Source organism: Pollachius pollachius, assembly GCF_949987615.1.
Source record: "Pollachius pollachius genome assembly, chromosome: 16".
NCBI classification, from domain to species: domain Eukaryota; kingdom Metazoa; phylum Chordata; class Actinopteri; order Gadiformes; family Gadidae; genus Pollachius; species Pollachius pollachius.
Window position 1 is genome coordinate 10,730,261 of NC_136949.1, and position 10,000 is coordinate 10,740,260.

Genomic DNA, 10,000 nt, shown 5'->3' on the forward strand with positions numbered 1-10,000 from the left:
TTACAAACTGTTACTAACCTAGCCCTAACCCAGCAGTAGGAATTTAAACAATTCAATTTGAAATGTAATTTGAATTTTTCTATAGAAAATGCAGGACGATGGGCACAAAAACAAACGACATACACACACACACATAAAGACACAATCACACAGGCACACACAAAGCCTCCAGCCAGGCTAGACCCCCTGTGTGTGAGTCGGAGTGTGTGTGTAAGTGTGTGTGTGTGTGTGTGTGTGTATGGGAGTGTGTGCGTGTGTTTCTGTGTGTGTGTGTGTATGTGGGTGTTTGTCTGTATGTGTATTTGCCTGTATGACTGTGTGCGTGTGCGTGTGTGTGTGTGTCTGGGCATGTGTGCGAGTGTCATCATTGACTTTAGTTAAATGGTGGATTGTTCTTGGAGCAGCTTGGCTCAGCGTACCCCTCCCCTGTGAGTCCTGACCCAGTAGAACAGGTGGAGCGGTTCTGCTCCATTACCTGGCCCAGTGTCACACTGACCTCCAGCGTAACCCTGCAGCCCCACAGAGGGGGGGAACCTCTCTCTCTCTACTTTCACTTCACTCTTTGCTATTTAGTCATTTAGCAGACTCTTTCATCCAGAGACCCCCAGTGAATTTAAGATACTTCTCATTAAGAAACAGATGGGGGAGTCGGGTCTTATCTTAAGGATGCCCACTGGCTAGGTTGTGGATATTGAGGATCAAACGCAGAACCTTCAGGCTGGGAGTCCAACCACTAGGGTACAAATTCCCGCCACCGGTCGTGAATTCAGAACGGCCTCAGAAAGTGCACAGTGTCTAAGCAAGCATTGCTAGGCTACCCAACCAGCCATCCCTATCTTGTTATAGGAGATGGCTAACAAAAGTATTGTATTTCACTATGTTTCCAAGCCTCTCCAGCCTGACCAATCACAGCCATTCCCTAGTGAGAGAACCAGGAAGACTCTGTGAATCAGCAGCATGCTCAGTTCCAGGTGCTGCCTTCACTAGTGGACCCCAAGCACACACTTAAGGCTTTGGTTAGTATATCAAAATAAAAATAAAATACTTGACACATTTCTATGATGAAGTTACTGAATTGGCATGAAGAAACACAAAAAACCCATTATAAATAACTATAGTTAGTTATACTACTTAGACTATTTCCATTTCAACTCAAAATTATCTTGGTCCATTAGGTGGAATTCCTGCACTGAAGTGTACACACACACAAACACACACACACACACACACACACACACGCACGCACACCCACACACACACACACACACACACACACACACACACACACAGATCTTTCAGAACAATGGGCTGAGATGAGGACTGGAGCATCCTGCCACACCCCGGGGAAGCCACACAAACTCCCACACACTCCGCACACACACATCAGAGACCTAATTGAAAGAGTGTGCGGTTCCCCGCCCCTCCCTCCCCAAATTACTTTGAAGCTGTTTGCTAATTTCTGCCATTTTTCTTCCTTTTCGTTTGGAAATGAGAATCCACGCTGGCTGAGTGGAGCCAAACAGACCTTGATGCATCCGGAGAGAAGAGCCGAGGGTTTAACAGCGTTTATTCAAATGCGCTGTACATTAGCCCAGTGCTGTGTGCATTAGTCCTCCTCCCTTAGTGCTGCGTACGGGCCGTGGTACTACAGGGCTAATCGGTGTCAGCGTAGTCCTCTGTGTATTTATCTATCCTTCGTGAGCAGTGTGCACTGCCAACATATGAAGTTTATCTTATATTATCAGACACTATTATACCATATAGGCTTACTATTCAATACAATTATAGAATATAGAATATTATACTATATACTACATGATATACTTTATAATTTCGACTATATAATACAGTATTTATATGCTGTCTGTGAGCCGGGGTGAGTGTGCACGTAGGAGTGTGCACGGCCAGATCGATAGCTCATGCATTAAACTGTGAATATATGACTGTAGAATGAGTGACGCGACAGTGATGGATGACTCTGGGCTGTCGCCGCTGATACTCATGCATTAATATGAACACACATATACACAAATACCTGCACACACGCACCCACACACACACCTGCACACACACACACACCTGCACATACGCAAGCACGCCTGCGCACACATACACAAACACTTGCTTTCTTGCTTGCACAAATGCACACACACACAAACACAGACACACACACACACACACACACACACACACACACACACACACACACACACTTTAACATAATGTTTGAAGCAGAAGGTGTGAAAACAAAACCCTCTGCCACCCAAACCCCTAAAGCCATTCTGTCTGAGAAGACTATGACATAGTGATTATTTCACAATGACAACGTGGACAATATCAGAGAGGAGAGGGGAGAAAGGAAGAGAAGGACAGAGGATCGAGAGGAAGAGAGAGGAAGAGAGAAGGGAGAAGAGAGGAGAAAGTAGGTGAGGAGAGAGGAGAGAGGAGAGGAAAGAGGAACCTGGTTACAAAAATGCTATATAAATGCAGTCCATTTAGCTTAGGAGGATAGCGGAGGACAGAGGAAGGGAGAGGAGAAATAGGAGGGAAGAGAGGATATAGGAAAGGTGAGGAGAGGAGGGGAGGACGAGCGGTAAGTAGAGAGGAGAGAGGGGGAGGAGGAGAGGAGATGAATGGGGTGAAAAGAAGGGAGAGATGAGGAGAGATAGGGAGAGTAGGGAGAGGAGCGATAAGGAGAGAGGGAGAGAGGAGGCGAGGAGGGGTAGATGAGAGAAGGAGATGGGAGAGGAGGAGGATGAATGATAAAGTGCAGCATTTATCCCTGATGAGAGCGATGAACAGCGATGGCATTTTCACTCAAGGAAATACGGTAATCTTTCATTCACTGCTTCTCGAACACACACACACACACACACACACACACACACACACACACACACACACACACACACACACACTCAGACACAAACACATACACATACACAACCCACTTAACTGTAGGATACTAAAAGCTCTAAAGAGGCCTTGTTTATTCACACTCATGCAAACACACACACACACGCACACACACACACACACACACACACACACACACACACTCACACACACACAGACACAAACACTCATGCACACGAATAAAAAGGAGGAAAATAAGGAAGAGGGGTGAAGAATGAAAGAGAAGGGAGGATAAGATATGACAAGAGAGAAGGGGCATGGACAAGGAGAAAAGAAAAACAGAGGAGGATAGGATAGAAAATAAGAAAAGTGAGGGAAGAGAGGAAAAGAAGGACAGAAGAAACAAGACAGGAGATCGAAAGGAGAATAAAGGTAAGGAGAGGAGAGGGGAGGGAAGGAGAGGAGAGGGAAGGAGAGGAGAGGGGAGGGAAGGAGAGGAGAGAAGAAGGGAGGGAAGGAGAGGGGAGGGAAGGATAGGACACAAGAGGGAAGGAGCAGAGAGGATAGTAGAGGAGAAGAGGAGAAAGGAGAAGAAAAAGGAGCAGAGAGGATAGGAGAGGAGAAGAGAAGAGATGAGTGCTCTTTGATACTGCAACTGGGATTAAGGGCTATACAAATAAAACTTTATTGATTGACCTGGCAGGAGAAGGGAGGAGGGGAACAGGGAGGAAAAGAGAGGAGTGGATTAGGAGTCGAGGGCTTTACCTGTTTGATGCGGTGCAGTAGAGGGGGCAGCCAGTCCTTGTTGACCTCACAGTGGCTGTCCAGGAAGGTGAGGACCCCGGCCCTGGAGGAGTCAGCCCCCCGCACCCGGGACCGGATCAGACCTGACAGGCGATGCCAGATCAATGTTTCAATCAGGGTCCCACTCTCAATCTCTCTCTCTCTCTCTCTCTCTCTCTCTCTCTCCCTCTCTCTCTGATTTCAACACGCTTCATTAGAAAACACATATACAGTATATACAATATGTGATGCAAAACCATTTGAGACACTGCAGTAGATTAATTATTAATATAAATAATGAATAAACTAAATAATGTAAACTTTCCAGAATTCTGAGAGTGGAGCTGAGCCCTTGATATTTCACAACGTGCGTTTGAAGCAGTCCTCTCTTATGTTAGAAAGCGCCAAGGAGGAGGTGATCAATCAATATCATGTGTAGTGGCAAGAGACTCAGCGGCTATTAGTTTGTGACATTCGGGAGGGCATTTTGATAGAATTGTTTCTCTGGTACCTCTCTCTCTCTCTCTCTCTCTCTCTCTCTCCAGAATTATTTGATTGTGTCAACCTCCTGCCCTCGTTATGGCTTTTCATTTACCGCAATGGCTGTCAATCAATATTGAGTTGTTTTTTTGTTTGAAGCTTTATGTTTATGTTTAAAACATGGATTGTCCATCCTTATAATCGCTCCAACACGGTTTTCAAATCCTCAAAATGACAGGGAATTAAGTTCTGAGTGTATGGTATGTAATCTGGTAGACACTGCCAACTTCTCATTGTTATATAAAATTGGCCAGAGGGACATATGAATCAGTGATGATATATATTATTCATTCTTCCATCCGCCTTTCTCTGATTATGAACGCATAATGTATCTCTCTCTGTCTCTAGCTCTACAAGTACATGGTTGAACCAGCCAGACCGACATCGAGAGATGACCATGTTTCCAATCCAATAATAAAGCACTATCCAGATAGACAGATGGATAGATAGAGTTGCACAGATAGACAGACATATGGAAATGGACGGACGGATATATGGATAGACAGACAGACAGCCCTGCAAGACCTTTCTATCTGTTGAAACTCCCACTTCAAAACACAAACGCACATGCACAGGGAGGCACACACACACACACACTCAAACACTCACACAAACACAGACACACACACACACACACACGCTGTCAGTTAGTCCAAAGAGAGAAAATCGATGCTGGACTCTTAGAGCTTCTGTCAGACATAGACCAAACCTTTTAACGGCCCATCTGAGTGTGTGTGTGTGTGTGTATGTGTGTGTGTGTGTGTGTGTGTGTGTGTTAGTGTGTTTGTGTGTGTGGGTGTGGGTTTCTATGTCTGTGTTTGAAATTCTAAAAGATGAACACTAGAAAACATGCATTTATTCCAATGAGTGCACCTTGGGGGAATGAATATGTGTAAACCTAAGAGTGTGTGTGTGTGTGTGTGTGTGTGTGTGTGTGTGTGTTTGAGTCAGTGAGAGTGACAGGATGAGTGCTTCTTTATGACATCTGTGTGTGTGTGCTCATTCATTTAGGGGGTATCTCTGATAGCATTATACTCTATTTTGACTAAACAGTTGGATCAATAAACTCTGACACACAGGGCTAGGTTAATGTGCACTCTTGCCTGCGCGTGTATGTGTGCATGTGTGTATATGTGTGACATTGTAACAGCGGTCGTGGTGCTATTAGGCCGAGGCTCAGCCAATTAAAAATCCCATTTCATCCTCAATAAGGCTTTATTTTCTGGTCGGGTGGGCACGTGCACATACACACACACATACACACACCCACATATGCGCACACGCCCGTGCACACACACACCCGCGCACACACACACAAATTGGAGAATTAAGGTAGATTTTGTTTTGATTCCGCTATATGCATAAGGTGCTTGTGTGTGTGGGGGCTTTTGTGTGTGTATGTGTTTGTGTGTAAGAGTGTGGTTGTATTAGAGTGGGTGTTTGTGTGTGTGTGTGTGTGTGCGTGTCTGAGTGTGTGTGTGCTGGACCACACAGTACGTAACAGCCTGGTGTTTTAAGGACATTAAAAAGACAATCAAGCTAGGTGTCCTCTGGTAATAACACCCATGAACCCTATCTGTATGTGTGTGTGTGTGTGTGTGTGTGTGTGTGTGTGTGTGTGTGTGTGTGTGTGTGTGTGTGTGTGTGTGTGTGTGTGTGTGTTATAAAGAGATACTTCTGCATCCACAGCAAGTTTGAGGCTAACGGTAACTTCACCTGAAGTTATCTTGAGAGTTTGTGAGTGTGTCTCTTTGTGTGTGTGTGTGTGTGTGTGTGTGTGTGTGTGTGTGTGTGTGTGTGTGTGTGTGTGTGTGGGCGTGCACTCGTAATTTGTGTGTGTGTATGTGTGTGTGTGTGCGGATGGTAGCAATGACTTTGACAGAATGGAACTCAAAATAATAGAGGAGGGTAGTCGGACAAGGAGAAACCAGGGAACGAGAGAAAGGAGGAGAACGAGAGAAGGATGATGGAGGGCCATCTGTCTGCCCGTCTGTCGGTCTGTCAGTTGTCGCATACATTACTACTATTTTGATGTCTGTCTGTCTACCTGTCTGACGAGTGGGGCGGGAAGACTGTCCTGGACCAAATACGTATGGGAGGGTTTCATATGATGTCACACACAATAGAAGCCACCATCTTGGTCGCCAGAAGTTATTCTAGAATCGTTGGTCAATAAGTACCAAGATGGCGGCTTGTGTTGTCCATTTGGGACTGCAAATCACATCCTTTCTTGAAGAAACCTTCTTATTGGAAGCCAGTGCCAGAGAATGTCTACAGATTGCGTGGTCATGTAACGTTCTAGATGGGTTATGGTTTCAATTAAATTCTAATCATATTGCACCAACCGTTTTACTAGCTTTGCTGGAGAGGAAGTTAATAAGAGACACATTACACCATGTGGGTAGCTATTAAAGTTGAGTTATTATCTGACTGCAGGTAAATGATTAGATTGGATATCTTAATGGATTTTACTGCGAATAGCTATTGGACTTCAACATAATATTTTTTATACAGATAGCTAGATCCTAAGCTATATTTATATGTTATTACAATTTTTCTCACATCAATGAATAGTTTCACCAATGAATACTACGATCAGCAACCAAAAAAGACCTGTTCAGGTAACTCAGAACAAAGCAGCCCGTTTGGCACTGAGCTGCTCCGTTCACACTAACACTGAAGTAATGCATACTAACCTCTCATGGCTCACAGTAAAACAAAAGATCTCTCTTTCTCTTTTTCTTCATAAGGTCAGTCATAAACTGCAAAAGACCCGCCTACTTTGCTGAAGGTTTAATCAGTGTGTCTGACAGACACGGTCATAGCACTAGAGGAGCAAGTAACAGACATCTAGCTTTACCCAGACCAAGGTCCAATCTACTTAAAAACACCATCATTTACCGATCAATTCATTATGGAATGAATTACCAAAAAACATACTTTCTAGCATAAATTGCAAATACAACTTCAAAAAGTCTGCAAAAAACATCTGGTCCATACATAACGCATATACATTTTTAATGTTTTCAGTTCTTTTTGTAGCTGTCATATCATTTTTACTTCTGTTATATTTGTAATTCTGATCATACTGTTGTTGATTATTGTTGTTTATTATTTGCCTTTTTTTATGTTTGTTTGACATAATGTCAAACCAGTGATTGTCTGTTGTCTATATTTTATGTTTCGGACCCCAGACTGGCTCTCACTCCGGTGTGCTGCTAATGGGATCCTAATAAATCAAATCAAATCAAAACTATAGAAAATGGAACAGGAATGATGAACACACGTGCATCTTAAAGACACACACACACACACAAACACACACACACACACACACACACACACACACACACACACACACAAACACTCATGCACACAAATAAAAAGGAGGAAAATAAGGAAGAGGGGTGAAGAATGAAAGAGAAGGGAGGATAAGATATGACAAGAGAGAAGGGGCATGGACAAGGAGAAAAGAAAAACAGAGGAGGATAGGATAGAAAATAAGAAAAGTGAGGGAAGAGAGGAAAAGAAGGAGAGAAGAAACAAGACAGGAGATCGAAAGGAGAATAAAGGTAAGGAGAGGAGAGGGGAGGGAAGGAGAGGAGAGGGAAGGAGAGGAGAGGGGAGGGAAGGAGAGGAGAGGAGAGGGGAGGGAAGGATAGGACACAAGAGGGAAGGACACACACACACACACACACACACACACACACACCACGAGGTGACAGCTAGAAGCTCACCTTCTCGCTTGGCATTGCGCAGACACTTGACTTTGGGCAGTTTGGTGAGCAGCTGACAGTCTTTCTCTGAGGAGAATGGAGAGCAGAGGCCTATTCAAATAGGATACAATAGAATTGAATGGAATAGAAGAAAATGAATCTGCTACGATTGAATGGAATATAATAGAGTAGAAATTGATAGGACAGAACAGACAAGAATAGAAGAGAAAATAATGGAATAGCACAGATACAACAACACACACAATTTAATATAGAATCGAATCTAAACAGAAATAAAAGAACACAATATAATAGAATATTGCAAATTGTTCTCATATCCTACCTATGGAGAACAAGGTTTGTCAATGGATTAAAATCTTACACTGCATGCATTAAATATTATGCTGCACGCATTAAGAAAACAATGAGAAAAATGAAAAGCAATGCCATATGATCTGGTCACTTCACTTTTTCTAATAAGATAAAGACACATTCTGGCCAAAGAAGTTTCAATCCAGAGTCTATGGGTTGATTCATGTCATAAGGACCTCAATCAGTGCCCTCTGAACCCCAGTGGAGGCCAGCTGTAGTTCCCTCCAGTTCTCTGACAGCAGCCCATTTGGAAATGGTCAACCCACTTCGGACACAATGGAGAGGAAAGCGAGTTTTAACCCCAAAACGAGCTGGTCCTTGACCAAAAATGGAGGCCTGCTCTCTGCTATCAAATGGATTTGTGCACAGCGTGGCCAGAAACGGGCTCTGGTGGTTGGTGCGGCGAGCCAGCGGCTGGCTGACACACACATCACTTTGTGATGGATGTTAGGCCGGATCCTTACGAGCTGGCCCTCAGCAATACTGACGCTTTACAGGTTCAACGCTGCTCCATACGCTGTGTGGCTGACCCAGTAGCACAGGTCCTTACCAAACCTCCCAGATCTGTTGTATAAAGATACAGGGCAGCCGCGGCCGTGGAGCTGTATCTATTAAGGTTGACCCCATCATGGCTCCTCATTAAAATGCTATGGTGCTGGGCTGTTAGGGAAGGTTATTACAAACACATGTAGGGCAGCGCTTGGTGGATGAATGTGGTCGAATGTGGAGGTCCTGGGAAGCTCCCAGTCCCCATCAGTAAGAAACTCATTGTACAGGGTAGCTCCCAGTGTCCACCAGTATGACTGTGGTTGTACTGGGCAGCTCCCAGTTTCCCCCAGTAGAAGAGTTTGGTTGTACTGGGCTGCTACCAATACAAAACATCTATTGCTGGCCTTTTTGGCGAACATAAGGATGAGGAACAGCACTTGACGACTCTCTCACACATCCCTGATGGTGAGTGGTGATTGGCCAGCCCTGGTTCCATTATGAAAACCTCCACACCAACTCTCTCCTCATTCAACTTGTGTCACCGTGGAAACATGGGCCCCAGGTGTGTGGCTGCATCATTCACCTAACTGCCACCCACATACCATATGCACACACACACACACACACACACACACACACACACACCTGTCTCCTCTCCTCATTGACCCGTAATGGAGGCCTCCTTTCATCCCCCCCGCTTTAATCCCCCGGCCCGGCAGGCACTGGGGGCCCCAGTGGAGCTGGCCCTCGGCTGACCTGCTCTGGGGCCCTCATCTCTGTTATCTCTGGGCCGGAATGGATGGTGCCTGAGTGAAGCACTGTGTGTGTGGGGTTGGTGTGTGTGTGTGTGTGTGTGTGTGTGTGTGTATGTGTGTGTGTGTGTGTGTGTGTGTGTGTGTGTGTGTGTGTGTGTGTGTGTGTGTGTGTGTGTGGATACCGTCATCGCTGAAGTCGTCCACCAGAATAATCTCATGAATCAGGTGAACTGGAGTCCTGTTCAACACACTGGAGAGAGAGAGAGAGAGAGAGAGAGAGAGAGAGAGAGAGAGAGAGAGAGAGAGAGAGAGAGGAAACGGAACATTGCTCAGCTGTGATATTTTTTCAAAATTGTAAAAAAGAAAAATCTACAGAAAATAAACCCCCACCAACGACCAGACACACACATACACGCAGATGAACAAACACGTACACACACACTAACACACACACATAAACAGATCTGAATGCTCATATACATTCATCAT

At 44.7% G+C, this 10,000-nt stretch overlaps 1 protein-coding gene across 1 annotated transcript in view; it reads right to left on the reverse strand.

Moving 5' to 3' along the window:
* Positions 1-10,000, reverse strand: part of galnt14 (UDP-N-acetyl-alpha-D-galactosamine:polypeptide N-acetylgalactosaminyltransferase 14 (GalNAc-T14)) — a gene marked incomplete at both ends in the record, with an annotated part of 102,902 nt that overhangs the window by 26,782 nt on the left and 66,120 nt on the right. Inside the window, 3 exon segments of the mRNA XM_079754130.1 lie at positions 3,622-3,743; positions 7,917-7,982; positions 9,694-9,761. Coding sequence (XP_079610256.1) covers positions 3,622-3,743; positions 7,917-7,982; positions 9,694-9,761 — 256 coding nt within the window.